This window comes from Strigops habroptila, chromosome 1 (assembly GCF_004027225.2).
Source record: "Strigops habroptila isolate Jane chromosome 1, bStrHab1.2.pri, whole genome shotgun sequence".
Lineage (NCBI taxonomy): Eukaryota > Metazoa > Chordata > Aves > Psittaciformes > Psittacidae > Strigops > Strigops habroptila.
In genome coordinates, this window is record NC_044277.2 from 34,090,773 (window position 1) to 34,110,164 (window position 19,392).

General features: G+C 38.6%; 1 protein-coding gene across 4 annotated transcripts in view; it reads right to left on the reverse strand.

Annotated features, from left to right (window-relative positions):
- Window positions 1-19,392, reverse strand: part of SULF1 (sulfatase 1) — a 101,759-nt gene that overhangs the window by 59,720 nt on the left and 22,647 nt on the right. For 3 of the 4 annotated variants that reach the window (XM_030505162.1, XM_030505181.1, XM_030505191.1), the window contains exons 3-4: window positions 5,036-5,095; window positions 4,479-4,713 (exon numbers count right to left, since the gene is read on the reverse strand). In XM_030505162.1, the coding sequence (XP_030361022.1) occupies window positions 4,479-4,650 (172 nt within the window). In that variant the 5' untranslated portion in view covers window positions 4,651-4,713; window positions 5,036-5,095. Of the gene's footprint in view, window positions 1-4,478; window positions 4,734-5,035; window positions 5,096-19,392 lie in introns of those variants that run through there. The other variant, XM_030505172.1, reaches the window with a different exon arrangement.

Consider the following 19,392-nt stretch of genomic DNA (forward strand, 5'->3'; position numbering starts at 1 on the left):
TTTCTTGATGGTTTTGTTTGGGTAACTTTAAAATCAAATAAAAAAAAAAAGTTAGAAATTATCTTACATTGTTAAAGTTAAGCATGCTTTGTTTTGCCTTTGGACTAAGGAGTCAGTGCTGAATATAAAAGCTTTTGCATCAAAATTATTTGGTTAAAAAAAGGAAGAGACAGCTCTTTGGCATTTCCTTGTGCAGTGCCAATGTCCATGTCTTTAAGGATACGTTTAATACCCTGCATATAAGTCACCATCTTTTTGGAATCTTCCTCTTTCACAGCCCTTCTTTCCTAAATGCAGAGCATCTGCATTCATGCTTTCCTGAACTTAATACATACAAAAGCCATGTGTTTAAAAATATTGAGAAGTAGGAGAGTAACTGAGAGGTCCCTGAACAGGAAACTCCATTTGTATGAGTGGGAGCATTTCAATGAGTTGCTGAATAAAAGTCAAATGAGAGATTGTCCTCGTTCTACATGTCTTTATCTTGGACCACAGCTGGCTTTTTCTTTTTAGTTTCTGTTTTGTTTTGTCTTGTTCTGGTTTTGCCATAGCTCTCCTCTTTTTGAAATGTCACAGTTTATTACCGAGAGCTTAGCTGTAAAGCGCTTTGAGGTCCTCAGATGGAAAGTTCAGGTACACTATTGCACAGTAACAGCAGCAGAGCTGATGTGCACTTTCATGCCTCTATGCATTATAAATGACTAGCTGTTAGAGCGCTTCCTCATTCCTCTGCTTGGTCAGCCCTCTGTTCTTGCAAACTTGCTGTTTATGAGTAAGTTTTTCCTCCAGGTATGCACTTACTGACACTGAGAATAGATTTAGCCCCTCTGGAAATTCTAGAACAGGCACTTCAAAGCAGGTGAGACTTCCTCATTTGGAAAATAAAACACAAGTAGGAGATAAAACTTGCTGATGTAAGTTATAATCCTTTGCTGTCTTTAGCTCTCGTCACAGCTTGTGCTTTTACCATCTGGTCCACAGTCTTCGGGGCACATGTACCCAGGCGCTGTCTGACAGCAGGGCACTCGCACTCTACATGACCAATTGGGGAGCACCTGAGGGGAACCAAGTAATTGGAATGGCCACTTTGGACACAGAAGTTAGCAAATTTTGTCAAGCAAGAAATTCAGTGTCACTTCTCAGCCGATTCTCATATATCAAGAAATATGTTTAGTAACCAAGGATTCATAGCAAGTCTTAAAGTAGCTATGGATGTTTATCTAGGTGTATCACAGGTGGGCATCTCTACAAAGGGATAGTTAGAGCCACCTTGTCTTTACATGGGTTGTACACAAGGCCCCAGGAAGGTGATGGACTTTCCCATGTCACAGCACATATCCCCATTTTTTCATTTTATGTATTTTAGTGATTTAGTTCTAGTGAAGATGGAAAGCAAACCAGGCAAATTATGCCTCATGTGATGTATCCAGATGATGCTGTGATCTCTTCAGCCAGTGCTGTACTCAGTGGATGGTTTATGTGGATTTCACTGGGTGGTGCATTGGGCTGTGAACAAGGGTACAGAAAAAAGTAGTTGTCTCAAATGGACTTCTCCCTCTTTTTTTTTTTTTTTTCTAATCTTTTCCCACTTCCCTGTCATCGCAAAGGCCTCTAGGTTGGAAACACTGAAACTACCAATGTATTCATTAATTTTGGCTCCTTTCTGACAAGATGTTATTTACACTGAGGATTATAAGAGTGATTTGGGGGTCATGGTTTGAGGTACCAATATGTGCAAGTGATAGAGAACCTGGAGAACAGGGGAAGACACTAAAGAGTGAGCAAAAGATTGGAAATACCTGTACTCAGTGGGAGCTGGGACCACTGCCTTGAAGAGCAGCAGTATGTTTTCTCCAGGGGGGCAGTAGTTCTGGGCAGATCTGATTTCTGGGAGCTGGTGCTTTGCCTTGAGCAAGATGCCCATCTGCCTCAGTGCTGGGCAGTTATTTCTCTACCCTCAGGATCTTGGCGGGGGAGAGAAAGTGCACAGAGGCACAATTTAACTAGTCATTTCCCAGCTTCTGGGCCCAAGCATTTGCTGAGTTCCTCCAAGACCTGTGGGCCGGACTGCTTCAGACCACTTAAATTACCATCCACCAGCTGATCTGTAATATCCTCTGTGACATATTCCTCCCAGCATAAATAGGAACCAACTGGAGTTGTGGAGCAATTTGTGGGTTTTATCTGATAAGCTGAATGCGACAGTAGCTCTGCTAAACTTCTTTGTATTCAGAATGCAAAACTTAGGGGGATGGTGCAGATCAATAGAAAGATGTGCATACTCCTATGCTTTGAGCGCTAACTAAATGTAAGCTCTCTGCCTCTTGCAGATTTTACTTTGGATAACTCCTGTGTATATCATCTGCACTCAGGCATATTTTGGTTCAATGCTTATACATGCTCCGGAGACAAATTCTTCCTGATTGAAGTCTATAACATACTTTTATGCTTTTATGTTAAAGCATTCATTTAGAACAGCTTTTAGAAATGTTCGTGCAGGGAATACAATAGCAAAGAATCCATATCAAAAGACTTTCAGTCTTATCATTTTTGGATACCAATGCCTAAGTTTTATTCTGTTTGTGGCAGAAAGTGTTACTTTGCACTGACCTTTGGGAAACTAAAGTTTTTTCTCAGGAATCACTGACGGGTGAGGGGATAATTCACACATGGAAAACAGTATGGCTTTACTTTTCAAATAAACAGAATGATTTATTAGCAGAAGTGCAAATACAGTAAGACTTGGGGCTGAATCCTGTTTCCTGTGAAATGATCTATGAAAAGGGGAAACCTGTGTCTTCATTCAGTGTGGTGGGAATGCATACACATCCAGGCTATTGCTCAGCTGCCTGCTAATAGGAGCCAGAGTGCCCTGCGAACATCCACAGCAGCTTTCAAAGAGAGGAGCTCCACAATATGAACAAAGTGGCTTGCCACATCCTTCCTCGTCTTTCATCACTTGCAAACCCTCTCACAAGACTGAAGACAGCAAGTCAGTAGCATTGCTCAGAGACATGTGTCTGCTGACCTACCTTCAGCAGTGTCTTGGAGAAAGTAAGCTTTTTCAGACCACAAAAAGGAAGACATGACTTGACCCTTTTAACGAAGATTTCAGAACAACTCTATCAAGAAGAAATGCATTCCTATTGTAATAGCTGTAATTTTGACCAAAAATAGAGCTGGGAACAGCCATTCATTATGAAGCATGGCTAAACAGAGCAGACGTTTGAAAGAGTGAGAAATAAAAAAGATAAGATGTGCTCAGATCTAAAGGCCTGGTCTTGGAGCCCTGCTACATACAAGCACTAACTCTCAGTCATGAAATATAATTCATTAATTTTGTTCTCACAACCCTGAAGGACTGTGTAAATTATTATTGCATCATGACAATAAAAGCATGCTAGCAACTAAAGAATTGCTTTTAGATCTACACCACTTTTTGTCTACAACTTTCTGGCTAAAAGTATGTGATTTTAGGAAAAAAATGAACTATTTTGTTATAAGTTTTCTGGAATGAAGTGTTTTGATTTCTCAATTTCATATGGCATTTTGTTTAGAAATTCACTATAGTTTTATTACAAACATGTCTGACATTAAAAAACACTAAGAATGTAAGATTTCATTTCCAATCAATTTGCCAATTTTTCACCTTTTTGATCTTACCTTCCATCCCCAGAACTAAAATATTTGCTTGGGGGTAACCCAAAATGATCCTCTTTCTGTCCTTGATTTTTCACTCTGGGCAGTGAATCAAAAAATCAGTCATATGCATAACTACCATTAATATCTTTCTAACTTACTAAATGGAAAACATTCAAAGGCCTCCTGGAACATCATGCAAGGGTTTTAACTTTTTCCACCCTAAGAAAAATACATAAAAATCACTTCTGGCTGGTATGTCCAGGTTGCGCTTAGATATTTAGTATACTGGTGAAAGCAAAACTATCCTATTTGTATACATATAGTATAGTTTAAAAGCAGATGGATTTTAAATAGTTTAATAATTTATGGAAAAGATAAGCATATGCCCGGAAACAAGACCAGTTTGTCTGTGTGCATAAACATGTCAGAAGACATACATGCGACAGATACGTAGAGAATACAAATACTCACCTATACAGCTCTGAGGGAAGGGTTAACCTTGTAAAGCTCAAATTTTGAAATGCTATAGAAAGCCACAAAGTGAAAAAGAGTTTTTGATGCAAGTTTTTTACCTGTATATCCTTGCATGTATTATTAAATCCTTTTACGGTGGTGATTAAAGCCTTCCTTGGTGGATTTTGATAAGCATACATTTCCTAAAGTCTTTAATTAAATGTGATGAATGTTACTAAATTAGTTAACTCATTTTCCAAACTTGTCCCACATTCTGATATCGTTCCAGGACCAGTACCTTCTCTGAATTTAAAGTACTTTCTGCTTGGCAGAAATTTCTGAAAGACACATGATGAATGAAGGAGCAAATAATTATTTCTCACCTAGCTCCACATCTTGATCATCTGTGAGTACAAGGATGATATTTGGTCTGATATTTTTTCTCTCCTGCAGCACACGTCCTCTGAACCTCGGGGACTTGACAGTGGAACAGTCACTTCTTAGCAGTTCAGTACTGAGCACTGCCAAGATGAGTGCAAACCAAGAAGACTTCATAGTAGTTCCAGTATTTCAATGAAAAGACTGATCCAGAAGTGCCTGAGCTCTAGTTTTCAAGACCTGCAGGGAGGAAAAGAGATTCTGTTCAAGCAATAAACAAACTTTCAGTCACACAGTGAAAGGATGACACTTAGGGAAGCCAAGCCTGAAACATACCATTTAACAAGATTATAAGCCATATTGTTGAATAAGAGCTCTATTCTGTCATTCTCTAAGAATAAATTCGGTCATTCTGCAACTATGCTTTCTCAAATAATTTTTGCTTGAAGTCATGCGACTGCCTGCATTTTGTATAGGCATGACTTCTAGTATACTCCTCACAGTGCTTCTTCTCCTACACCCCACGCTTCTTTTTATGCAGCTTGTTCCTTATATTCAGTACCTGGGTGCAGTAAAAAATTGCCGGGATGCAGACGTGTTCAGAACATCTGTAGGAGGAGCCCTGTAAGAAGGAGAAAGCAGAAGGCTTGTCAGTCAAAGACCTCAGTACTGTGGCTGTGCTTCAAAGTCTCCAGAACTGTTCACTACAGCTTCTTTCTCTGCCCTGAAAGGAAAGAGTAGAGAAAATTTACATTCCCCCCAGCTTCCCTACTTAATTCAATACCATACCTACGTAGTCATTAGATGGCACCTTAGCTGCTAGAGATGAAGGACATGTACCTCACGTCATCAAACACAGGTACTTTTCCAATATTTATAGTCAGCCTGAGATTCCGAGAATAAGAGTTAATTCCATCATATGGCACGTGGTAGAGCGGTAAACCTATTTTAGGTTAAATCACCTGCATGAGCAATTAAACCCTTACAAAGCAGAGGGGAGAGCATGGCTGTCTTTTGCAATCTGCATTCGATCACTACGTGAAAAGAGGCATCTTCTCACTGACAAGAAAGCTCATATTAAGTGACAGTCCAGCTGATCTTACCCAGCATTGCGAAAGAGCATAACTGTCCCTCAATCAATCAACAACAGACCTGAGTGCTTCATGCATAATGCACAGTACCTCTGGCACAGCCTCATCCTCGATACTGCACTTCCAGACTCGGCTTAGTACATTATCAGAACCCCCTCTCTGTACCTGTCAGTCAAACAGCCTTGCTTTTGTAAGACCTGATGCAAGCACAGAGGCTTGTCTTTGCTGCAGCAGATTTAAACCTGTGACTGAAAATGACTGATTTGTGTGGAGAGGAGTAGGTAGCCACTTATGCTTAAACACTTTTGACATTACTGAATGAAGCTTTGCAAAATCGTCCTGTTATACAAGGGAAGGAAGGGAATATCTGGAGAAGGAAGGGGGTGGGAAAGAAACCTCAGAGTCATGCCTACTCCCTCGAGGGTATTGACCTGCCACACACTTCCTTCTGGTTTTATTCTGGAGCTATGGATAAAGTACAGCGACATCTGTCAATAAAAAAAACCCAAACCACAAACCCACCCAAACCCAAGAACATTCAAGAGGTCTGCCCAAAGGGAAGGCTGCATGGGAACTGGGGTGCACAGTATATAATTAGACTGGAGCATAATTCACCAGGAGATCTGCGTGCACCCACACCTGAGACCTCACATTCAGACATGCAACATGAGCTACAAACAGATTAATAAGTAGAAATAACTTAATGAGAGCAACAGAGAAGACAAAAAAGGCCTCATCACTCACCTAAAAATGTGTTAATAGGTAGGTGTTCTAAATTTCAGGGGAAGAAGCCAGAGGAGAGGTAGGGGATTGGACTTGGTGTTGGACTGCTAGAAAAAGGATCGTGTTCTTGTTTTCACATACACCTTTTATTTTAAGCTTCACAAGCTAAACAGTTTCATGCTCCTCACTCTGGCAGGCTGTAATTACACCAGAAGAGTGTGAACATCTTTAAAATGAATATCCAAGTGTCTGTGGCAAAGAAATCTTGTCTTTCATTGTCTCTGCACCAACAGTCCAGCCTCTCACTTAACATTAGAGCACTGCAAAGCCATTGGCATTTAATATTAAATACCATTTCAGTGATTGGCATTTAATATTAAATACCATTTCAGTGATTACACACCATTCAGGTAAGTACACTGGAAGTCTGTAATTAGTCTGGACTGACTTTTAAAAATAGTTCAATTTCCATGTATTTGTTCTAAGTCACATAAAAGCTGACAAAAGCCCCCAAGACCATGGTTACCAGAGAAGTCAGCCTTCTTCTGACAGACACCAGACACCACACGCTCTTGGTGCAACAGCAGAAATACAATTTCTCTAAATGTCTGATCTTTAAATAGCAAACCTTTGACTCACCTCACAAAGCACAAAAGGCTGTGTGAAGTGAGACTCAGTGTTTAGTTTCTTACCTCAGTTGTACCATACAGCAAACTTTTTCTGACAATGTTGACCTAGAAAGCGCAGTCATCCTGACTGCGCTGAGCAAACATTGGCACCAAAGTGTTTGAATAATCCCCCAAGGACGAAACAGCAAGCTCCTGACAATTACACCTCAGTGCTAATAAAATTTACACTAACCCAAATGAACATTAACAAGTATTCTTCATTTCATCCTCTTCGGGGTGTATTAGTTAGTTTTAAACCTTCCTTTTGCTTTAGCAAGTTAGGGCCACCTTAAACAAGTCTTTTCTAGGAAAAAGTGTGAAGAGTTTCTTTTTTAACTCTTATTTTTTTTCCCCTTGCTGGACAAAGGGAAATATCAGGGCTGATCTACACATATAAAATTAAATATCCAAGATTCATTGAATGGTTCTTGCACAAAAGCACACTAATGCCACCCTTTTTTGCTCATAACTATTTCAGTTTTGCATATGACAAATCTTTATTAAAAGGTGATCTTTGATAACTTGCCCTTTTATAGTCTGTTTCCCAGTCCTAGAAGGAAATGAAGTAAAGAAAACTGTCAAAATACAGGCTTGATAGGGAAGACAAGGCTGCAATGTTTGTGTGGGATACTGGCTGGTAATCTGTAAGTGCCCCTGCAGACACTGCAATTGTCTCAAGAAATAGATGAAAATAGGAGAAATTCTAAAAGGAAGCTTTTCAAATCCACATGGAGAAATAAACTTAAAATTTTTGTGCAGTGTTCAGAAATCGAGGCAGTAAAAATCTATAAAATGCTTTTCAAGTGATGACCATAACTTCTATATATGCTATTTGGAAAATTTAAGTGATATTTTTCCTATAGAACATACATATGACAACTGAAATGTAATCAGTAAATAAATGAAACCAGAGAAATCCAAAGAAACTCTTTTTCCTCATCTGGATGTAATTTTTCATTCAGTCATTTTTTTTTTTTTTTTTTTCTCCCCAGGAGCACTAATTCAAAGTTTGTACTCACCTTTCATGGGATAAAATCTGAAAACTTGGATCTTTGGTTGGTTCTATGCTGCTAGTATTATAAAAGGCAGTTCAACGACTCGTTGGCATGGAGAATTAATTACCCGTGAAACTTGAATTACATTGGCAGGGCACTGCAAAGAAGGGCTACAGTGCCACTTCATGTGATGTGGCATAAAAACTAGGAGGACTTTATTTCTAGGTCTCTTAAGGGAATATCTTTCAGTGACCAGCAAGAAAAACAAAAGGCAGAATAGCATTTTTTGAAACTTAATAGATTTTATATCCGTTTTGGCCAAGAAGAGTTTAAGATTTTTCAGTGCATTGGCTGAATGTGTTTAATTTGGATCACAACAAAAGACAGATAGTTTACAAAAAAGAGAATTTTCCCTTTGAAAATCCATTTTGTTTTCATGTCCACATTTTCTACTATGTTCACTTAAAGTGCCGTTTTGTGTTAGGCCAATAAGAATCTGTCCAGAATCATACACTTTGTTTACGAAACAGGGCACTGAGTATCAACAAGTATATTCTATTATGAGCTTTAAAGGTGTATGAACTTCTTAATATTTAATATTCTACAAATGTGGCTTCCACATACCCTTACACAGGGAATCTGGCTTACATGAACAGATTTCTTTTTTGTTTGTAAATCTGAAATCAAAAGAGGGGATAATGAATGGCTGGCTATGCAATGCCCCGCATTCATGGCCAAGTGGTAACAAAGGGCAGACAACCTTGTCTTCTCTGCACTACAGCGTTGGTGTTTTCTTTTGAGCATGATATTGAGGACATCACATTATCCAAAGTCATAGGTTAAGGCCCACTGTTCTTCTGGTGGCCTTTCCTTAGAAACAAATACGGATCAACCATGGGCAATAAAGGAAACAGCAGTAATAATAAATAATAATAGTACTAGTAATAATATGGACTGTGATTGTGAAGCTTAAGCACCAGAAGTCTGGTTTCTGTTCTGCTGATATTAGCAATACATGTGCCCAGTGAATTGAGAATGTAAGGTACCACAGGGATCCTAAACCAAGAAACTCCTAATGCAGTAGCAAGTTTGTGGTTAAGTGTTTTGTTTCTCATTACTATCCAGTATCCTACCAATTATTTCCCTGTACTTAGATTTCCCTGCCTCCAAAAATTGACAGAGCTGTATATTATTAAGATATAGTCCACAAATGAATGTTTTGCTACTTAGGATATTTTTAAGATTTGCTGACAAGTGCTAGGAACTTGCATAAAAATATATCAAAAGCACAGAAAAGAAGTAGAAGGCCTTGTCATTGCAAGTGGTAAGTTGCCTTAATGCAAAAATCATCTTGGATAATTTCTTCTTACAGGTTTCTCTGATAAATAAACGGATAAAACCTCTCAAACAAACAAAACCTCAGATATCAATCACCACAAGAAAATGAGCTTTCCTTCCTCACCCCAAGCAGAAGAGCATTATCTTCCTATTCGTTTTGCCTATGACCTGCTGGCAGTTTTAGCATTAATGAATATTTTTTACAGAAATATGACCCCAGTCGTCTCCGTTTCCTTAAAATCAGACTCTCCATAAGAAAAGTAGAAAGGCAAAGGACAACAACAATAATTCTTATCATTCATAAACAGCAGAGATTCTGCTGTTGACAAGGTTTTGTAATTTCCAGCATGATCTTGGGGGTTGGTCACATCGGTGAGCACCTTGTCAGCATCATTTCAAACATAACCAGTCTGCCTGTAGTGCCAAAAAATCACTGTCACTGTCATCAAGTTAACTGGAGGTGGTTTCACACATCCGTGCCCCTACAAAGGTCAGATTCTGTGGTTTATGCCTACCATTTTCAGTTCCTTGCTTTAAAGTGAACTGTGTCCACCTAGCAATGCTCTGTACTCCAGAACATTTTGCATATGTGGAAACTCCAAAGTGAAAGGGAGTGAAAGATGTTTTCTCAGCCACACACATATGGCTTCTGTGAACTTCTGATGTTTATGTCAAAGGGCAGATGGAGCTCTTAAAGTCTCACATAGTCTATGCTAAATGAATCATAACAGCTATGTGGTTAGAGACCCAATAAAATTAGTAACTTCATGAGATTAGTAATTCCATGAAGATTGTGCAGATAGATTGAAATTACATACTAAAAGGTCAGGGAGGTGAGATGTTCATCTGCCCAAAGCAACCTAGTGGTTCAGAAGTCTTAAATCTTTCCTTAAATCATATTGCCTTGACAACTAGAGTGTTGTAACACCCTACAACAACAATAACAACTCTCAATTTCTCTAATACAGTGAAGCACTTAAGTGGAAAAAGCTGTTGAGAGATGACTGTTTAAAGTTCAGTAATGTTAATGCTCTTCTCACATCTTACACTTCTATCACGTATTTAAAAGGCAAACACTGCAATCTCAGACTACCAGGCATGACCGCGTAAATCTGCAGGTCAGTTTCCTGTGGGAATATCAAGCCTGCAGCCATGGGAAACACATTTACAGTACAGTAGAAGTCAGGAAAAAGGTAAGACCTACCATCTCTTCTTAAAGGTTAATCCCCTAATCTTAGTTGTAAAGTATAGGATTTACAGCGAACACAAAGAATGTAGCTCCTATCAGGGTCTAATCTAATAATTATCTATTGGCACACTTTACTAATCAATCAGTTATCTGCTCTCCTTCCAAACATAATATGTGTATTATAATGATGTATCATCAATGCCACAGGCTAGATTAATTTAAAGTAACTATAATTTAAAGTAATTGAAGGCAGAGAGAATCGTAACCTTATATTGTGTTTTTACATTGCAATTTCACAGTTACAGACAGGAAAGGAAAAAGCCTGCAGTGACTCGAAAGTATAATGCATACTTGCTAACCCACTTCTATAGCTTTGTACAGGTTAAGGAATACTCTTAGTAAGTAAAAGTTTCCAACACTTCATATGTCAGAGTAAAACAACAAACTCCAATAACATTTTAAAAAGACATAACTGCAGAAGAAATTATCTGTATTTGAGAAAAGAAAAATGTGTCTTTGATTTTAATGCTGTTATTTTAGTTGAATAAAACATTAGAGAAAAATAAAAATAATGGTTTTTATATTAACTTCAAATCTGTGAAAGTTTTAAAAGAAAATTTTTGCATATTTTTCAGCATGCTGATAAGTTACAAACTGCTAATAATATACAGTTACTTCAATTTATTTCTCACCATCTGATTTACTTTGTTTTAGAATTTCATATTTCAACACAGCCAAGAAGAGCACTTGTCATACAAAAGAGCCTGGTATAATTGAGCCAGATGATGTGCCCCACAAGTAAAATCAGCCATTCATGAAAGCTGGTCACCAGAGGCCATTTCAAACAATGCACATTTCAAAGTAATCTAAAGTAATCCCTTTTCTCTACTGATTTGGTTTCCAGGCAGTCTTAAGCACATGTGTGCAGCAAACAGGAGCCTTATTAAAACCTGATGTTATATTGGAAGTTATAATGCCATTGCCTTGTGATTGAATTCCATGTCTGTTAGTCTTCAAAGAGAGGAAAAAAAATCAATTAAATTTATATGCTTATTAAACATGAGTGTCATGATACGTGCACTTTATTAGCACTTGCTAAATAATTAAGACTGGGAAAGATAATTAGATGTGCACTAGGGTACAAACAGGCTTCTGATATCAGATTTTTTTTTTATCTTTAAAGAAAGTGGCTTTCCAGCTACCAGGTAATATTATTGCTAAGAGACTCCAACTATTTTTCAAATATACAGAATAAATTCTGTGTACAAAAGAATTGCAGGTAATTTTAAAATTCCATTTTAAAACCACATATCTTTGCTATATCCCTGCTCACTTCAGCATTATGGGGCATTATGAAAACATACCTTACAATAACACAGTGCTGATTCAGTAATCTAGTAAGTAGTCTTGCTTGGGAGATCATATCGCAGAGGTGAACAACAGCGACACAGTTTGCACTCTCTTTAAGTTTCTATTTAAGCCCACCAGTTTTAGAAATGGTGCAAGAGCATAGATTTTCACATCTCCTTTAGATAAAGAACTCATTCAATTTAAAAAGCTTCTTTCCTAGATAGGTTTACTTCTCCTCAAAGTTCTGCAACTCTCTTTGAAAGAGGAATTTTTGATTTTTCATATTTTTTTCCAAATAAATGGACACAATCGATTTGAATATGAATACAACATCTTTAGCACAGAATATCTACAGATCTATGTATATAGGAAAAGGCAGAGAACATGTCCATTTCCTCATGGTAATGTACACATCTCCATTATCACAGGGAGAGGTTAAGGTAGGTTGTGCCATCATATGGGTGGGTGGTCTTTTGGTGGAAGCAGAACCTAATGCATGGCTGCTCTGGCCACTCTCCTTGCTGGCAGCACAGGGGAAGCATCAGGAGCTCATGAGGACGGAGTAGTCTATGTAAGGCCTGAAGCATGAGGAACTGGCACTATGAACCTATAGAAGTGTCTGTACATAAACAGATAGCAGCACCTGCACTCCTAGGAGAAAATCTCAGATGTATTTTAAGCTGTAGCGCAGTGTATTCAAATGAGTTTTACTCCCAGTAAGTTCAAACTGACTTTAGTAGGAATTCTAAGATAGACCCAATAGATCAGGTCCTGAGTACTGCTTTTAAAGCAAGATCTTCCTTACTAGATTACTTCTTTTTGTCAAGCAGCTTTTCCAGTCCTGGCACAGTATGAATTTTACCTTCACTGATATATATGTAAAAGTTCCTTGACAGATCAAGAAATGTGTTTTCAAATAAGTTGCTCCCTGACAAACCTGTACTATAGAGAAACCAGCTTACTAATAATAGTAAACAGACAGTCAGACCAAACAAAACAATCTGTTACAAAAAGCAGATGCTTCATATCCTTTTCCATAAAGACTAGTCAGCACTGACTTGAGGCACTACCAAGAAGCACATCACTCTTGCTGTCAATCTTACTTTTAAGCGCCTTTGTAGCCAGGAGGCCCAGTGTTCCCCAAACTGTTTTACCTGGGGGCGGGGGCACAAGGTACAGCCCCATAAACACAGGGGACTTGTGTCTATCACAGCAACCCTTCCAGTCCTCTCGCCTCCTGTCACCTTGCTGTCCCACAGTCACCACTCAAGCACACACCTGAGTATGCTTGGGGGGGTCAGTTGCAGGTCCCAGTGACCTGCGACTGACCCACCATGGGAAAACTCAGAAAGTCACTTCCATATGGCCATGCCCTACCAGGTGAAAAAGGATTTGCACAGGAATGGCAGCAAATATGAGCAAGGAACACAAGTGATGGATTTACTGCCAAATCAGGTGTCCCAAGTCCTTACTTAGACCCTGATACGTATGTTCTGCTGTGCAAAATAAATACACCTGCTGGATTCAACAGGACTGCTCAGCTGCTTAAAACAACTTCCTGCAGGCTCTTTGATACATCCCTTGTGCAAGGATGCTTTAAGATTTTTGCTGAATATTTCAAGAAAAGCTAACCACATCAGGAAAGGCCAAAATATAAGAATCATCTGGATACTGTATTTCATCTGAAAATTAGTATTCCTATCAAAAAAGCCCCAAATCAGAGTCACCCTTGCCTGTTCAAGGACAGAATACACCATATACAGCTTATCTGTCTGAGGAATACCAATTCTCTCAGCCTGAATTCTGGTAATCTGCTCTCAAAGAGCTGTTTGAAAATAATCTTTAGCCTGAGATCTAAGAGACTCAAGAAGGATTTGTTGAAATTATTCTGTGAATAATTTTATCTCAGAAAATATTTTGAAAGGGTAGCACATATAAATGCGCCTTCATTTTCCAAGAGAAAATGCCACCGGAAAGGCTTTCTTCATCTTTCAAGTGCACATACAGGTACTTCCAATTTTACCGTCCTAGCTTCTGTAGATGAGAGAGCAGTTTTAAAGCATGCAAGACAAAGCTGAATATATTCAAGCACAGGTAATTTTATTTACACTGCATTTCTTACTAAGCAAAGTTCCTATTTAGCAATGAAGAGACATGATTTTATATCATATTTATAAATTATATATATAACATATCTTTATAGATAATTAATTGTAAGCCTGCTCATGAGCCTAGCTTTTACTAAGATGCCTGACACAACACATATTGAAATATTTTCTCTATCAGTGATGTAGCAGGCAGTCCACCTTATGTCCCAGTGCCTGACTGTGCATTATGCACAGAAAGGGAAGACAGGAATGGAAACTGGTAATCAATAGGTAGAAGCATCTGAATAATACAGCATGTATCAGGAATGGGAAGGAGCAAGATGTATCTGAAATCACTCCCACATAATGAAGAGGAGATACAAAGGCAAAGGACAGAACTGTAGTGCTTTTCTTCATTTTGTGTAGGAAGGAATTTGGGAAGCATCCCAGTTTACAGTGATTATTGTGGGGAAACCATCAATGCTTGCTTTACTGGGTGGGTTTGGTTTTTTTTCCCCCTAAATGCAGATGAGATGTTCTTCTGTGAAAGGTGTCTCATGAACTGCATCAATGACCCAATTCAGGAGTGCTTAGACCAACATATAGAGAATCCACTTCTTTGTCCTTACCAGGCTCAGCTGTGAGGTCAGACCAGGCTGCTCAGGACTTTACCAAGGTTTGAAAACTCCCAAGGATGGATACTGTCCAGATGCACTGGGGGCCTGTTCTGCTGCTTGACTGAGTTGAGGGTGAAATTTCCTTACATCCAGTCTGAACCTTTTTTGTCCACATTTATGTCCATTGCCTCTTGTCCTTCTGCCATGCATGACTGTCAAGAATGAGGCCCCATCTTCTCAATGACCTCCCTGTAGGCACTGAGGGACTGCTGTAAGACCTCCCAAAGCTGTCTCTGCTCCAGGCTGAACAACCCTGCTGCCTAGACTCTTCACCCAAGACAAGGGCTCCAACCCCTAACCACCTTGATGGCCATCTGTTTATGTCTTTCCCATATCGGGGACCTTGAACTCGACATAGTATTTTAGATGCTGTTTAGCAAGTGTTGAGTCAAATACATTTTAATATTTGTTTAAAGTGGTATTACTATTAGGGAAAAGTGAGATGAACTAAGTGAAACAAAACTTTCACAGAGCCTTTCCTTGCAAAGTGAATGAATCAATGAAGATTTCCAAATAGTTGGATTGACTGAAAACATGATTTTTCTATTTCTGGTTATTTCTGAGCATTCTGTGCTATTCTCAGGACCAGAAATGAATAGTGCCAAAAAAAACCCCACAAGTTTTGTTACAGTTACAGGCTGACCAAAATCCAGAAGGTAGCAATAGACTAGTAGACTATTTTCTTATGGACACTGGCACCAAAGCAAGTTCTGGAACTCAGCGTATAGTAGTATCACAGAGTAACATCCATGTCTCTCATTGCCCACAAGTCTAAGACTCTTCCTACTGACTTCTTGTTCCACTTATTACATCACTACACACAGTTTATAAGAGATGTCTGACATTTGTGTTTCCCATTTGAAAGTCTTAAATGTTAAAGGCCAAATTCTGCTCCCCAGTCACAGGAATTAGACAAAATTTCAGGCCTTATCCAAAGTCCTTTGAACTGGGCAGAAGTCTTCCAATTATTTCAGTGGTCATTGCTTCAACAGAAATGAGAGCTTATTTAAACATCCTTTTTTTGTATGTGTGTTTTGTTTTGTTAATAAAGCAGAGTGATTAAAGCAGTCAGGATTTGGAAAAGAAATGCAACTTTATATATGAGGGAAGAGAGATTTGAAATCCCATCTGTCCCAGGACCCATGTAAATGTAAAGAGCACAGCTGGAATGAAACAAATGATCTGACTGGTTTCTGATGAGCTGGGTGGTGTAAATTTTTCACACTAACCACACTGCTCACTCATAATATAGGAGCTAATTCATCTGCCATGAATACATTCCTGTGTATGTTGTCCTTTAAAATAAACAAGCAAAAATGAGTAATTTATCAATAGTTAAATGAATGCTTTTCCAGAGGGACCCTTTCTGTCCCATATGGCTGATTTCAAAGTCTAAATGCAGGCAGCTTTTAAGCTACAGCCTCTGTCTCACTATGTGAAACAGTTATTGCTTTAAAATACGGAATTTCAACTTTTTAGTGCTGTCAACAAGTTCCAATTGTTCCTAAAAGTATCATTCAGGCTGCTTATTAGTTTCTTAGAAGACTGAAAAACTCTAAACACAGGCTGCAGACAGTGAATAATGATAATTTTCCAAAGCTTCTATTTACAATGGCACTGCATTTACAAAATGTTTTTATTTCTAGATTTAATTTAAGAAATTTTGATGGAAGGTTTATAACCACAATAAAGCAGTTTTATAGGAAAAGTCTACTGGAAAAAAAAAGCAAATCATAACCAGTCCTTCATTAAATTTTACAAATCCTTTTTCTTTCTTAATATCTTAAAATCTATCAAAACCCCATATTATTCTTGAAGATATTATTATGATCTATTAATGTATTTCCCAGAGTTTTTTTACACTGGGAATGATGTTATTAACATGCATTTGTTCCCGCAGAAAGGCAGCTCTGATCATAACCTCTTATTAATAGAGACTGAGGGTCACAGGTTTCTTAGACTAAGACAGCTTCCAGATAACTTTCCCCCAAAATTAGAGGTGCTTTCCATGGCTTACAGTGAAGAGCAAATAGTGCCTCTTGGACAGCAGATGCAGAAATTCCTAGCTCTCCTTAGCATGTCCTTTAAAAGCAAAGTGGTTTCAAGCAGACGATGTACCCTAAATTCCCTCCCCTGGGCTGTGGGATGCAGCACGACAGCACCCAAATAGCACATAGCATAACCCACTGCTTGGTCACCTGCTTGGGTTACCCTGCCTTCTTGTTTTTTCCATTTTACTAGAAGCTCCTAGAAACTTACTTTTTCCTTAGCTGGTGAAATATGTTTAGATTATAGATATGTTAAAACTCAGGCAAAAATATACCGAACATTTCAGGGTATAGAGAGAAAGGATCTGAAATGAAAAATGCATTGTGCTAAACTATCATATGGCACTGGATTATGTTTCCATTATCTCCTGCATTTAAAACTCTGTTGACCCTTGGTCACAAGCATTTATCTTAACATTGCAACTATTTGTAAAACTCCTGCGTGATTTTCTCTCTCCAAACTAGGCCCTTATTACAATATTGAGTTACATATTCAGCTTTTCATGGAATAGAAATGCAAAGAGATACAGCGAAATGGCATGTGTTTCCTATGTCCACTAATGTAATTTTTATGTATCTGCAAATTAAATCCTCCTGTATTTCAAGTAACACCTATAACCACATTTTCAGGGCACAGCATGGGCCCTGTGGTCGTGGACGGGAGCAGCCGGGCAGGGATATGGGCCCATGGATGATGGCCTGGCAGGGCTAGGGGGATTTCAGGGAGAAGAAATGGGGCTCCTCCATCACTGTGTTGTGGGTAGGTGATGGAGGAGCCCCAGGGGGCTGGAATGGGGTCCTAAGCCATAAGCCCCAGGGGGTGGGCAGAAGCAGGCAGGGCCAGCAGTACCTCATGGTCATGACATGCACAGGCAACAACAGAATCAGTTGTAAATGACTGAAAAAGTATCTATGCAGCTGAATGAGAATCAAAATCCATTATCTATTACTGCAGAAAGGCTGCCCTCAAAGCTGCAATGGACAAGCACCTTTCACAAGGCAAGCATTGAGGATAAATCCACAGTTCTGTGGGGAAGGTTGTAAACAACAAACAAAAATTGTGATACAGTAGAATGGAGCATGTCACAAATCATCACCTTTATCAGTATGATAAAAAGGGATCTATTTATTATAAATTGTCCTATCTTCTATGGTTTAACATTGAGTTCAGCAGTCTATACAAAATATAAATAAACTGTTAACAGTCAAATGATACTGATTTTAGCTTACAAGTGAGGACACAGTGGGAAGGCAATTTTAGGAAGCAAATAACCGTAACCAAATAGCAAAGAGCTTTTGCTAATACATTTTCTTTTTAGCGCGAAATTGCTTAAAACCAAGGCGGCTGATTGACTAGTGTGAATCACATGCATCTCCTAGACAGTGCAATGAATGTCACAACTTAGCATCTAATACCTGCCTAAGGCTTATGGCTGAAAAACTACGCCTTCTGCCATATGTTATGGAAATATCCTGTTGAATAGGACTTTAGAACAAATTTCTGATATGTCATTCTCTGTTTGTAAACTTTATGTTGGATATAAAACTTTCAGTATTTTTTCCTGCTTTCTTATACAATGTCTTTATGTAAGTTTCTTGATCCACTGTGCAAAGAATTAGCTAACTGACTATCACTGGTATCAACAAAATAACATTGAAACTAAAACATAGAAGGATCAGCTCAATTACTCTGAGTCCAGGCTAAGCTTTCTTCTTACTCCAAGACTTGAGGCTCAGATGAAAATCCTTAACTGTTCAACCTGAAAATAAATTTCAACAGAATTTCATGTTGCGGAAAGAAAAACAAACAAACAAACAAACAAACAAACAAAAAACCCACTGGAAGGCTTTTGTTTTCATTGCAGTGTGAAATTAAAAAATCTGAATCCTTGAAAGCTTAACTGTCATCCTCTGTCCAGCTCTACCTTTAATGAAAGACATACTTCAGGTCATACATCCCTATGATATTAAATGACAACAGGAAGAAGTACAAGACCTCCCTTAAAAACCAGTAATATTATTAAGGATGTTATACCATAAGGGCTTTCCAAATCCAACACCATTCTGTAATTTATTATGGATGATGACTTGTCAAGCTAGACTGGACCAAGAGCTTTGATCCTTAATCACGCAGGTAAGCCTCCTTGAAGATGTACTCCTGACTTGTTTCCATTCATCAATATCTTACATGTGAGCTAAGACTGTCTTACACTTAGTTCACCTCTTTACTTGTAAACTTCTCACACACTATTCAGAAATTATTTAAAAAATGATAAGCTGAGAATGTTGTATTTGAGTCAATGTTCAAGTTCACTTACTGGTCTACATTGTAGGAATATCAGACAGACTGTATATCCTGGTTTCGGCTGGGATGGAGTTAATTTTCTTCCTGGCAGCTGCTGCAGTGCTGTGTTTTGGATTTAGTATGAGAATAACGTTGATAACACACTGATGTTTTTAGTTGTTGCTAACTAGTGTTTATGCTAAGTAGTGTTTATACTGATTTTCAGCTTCTCATGCCCTGACAGTGAGAAAGCTGGAGGGGCACGAGTTGGGAGGGGACACAGCCAGGACAGCTGACCCCAACTGACCACAGGGGTATTCCATAACATATGATGTCATAGTCAGTATATAAAAGAGGGGGGAAAGGTGACCAGAGACCACTGCTCAGGAACTGGTTAGTCATCTGTCAGTGAGTGGTGAGCAACCTCATTGTACATCACCTGTTTTGTATATTCTAATTATTTTATTAT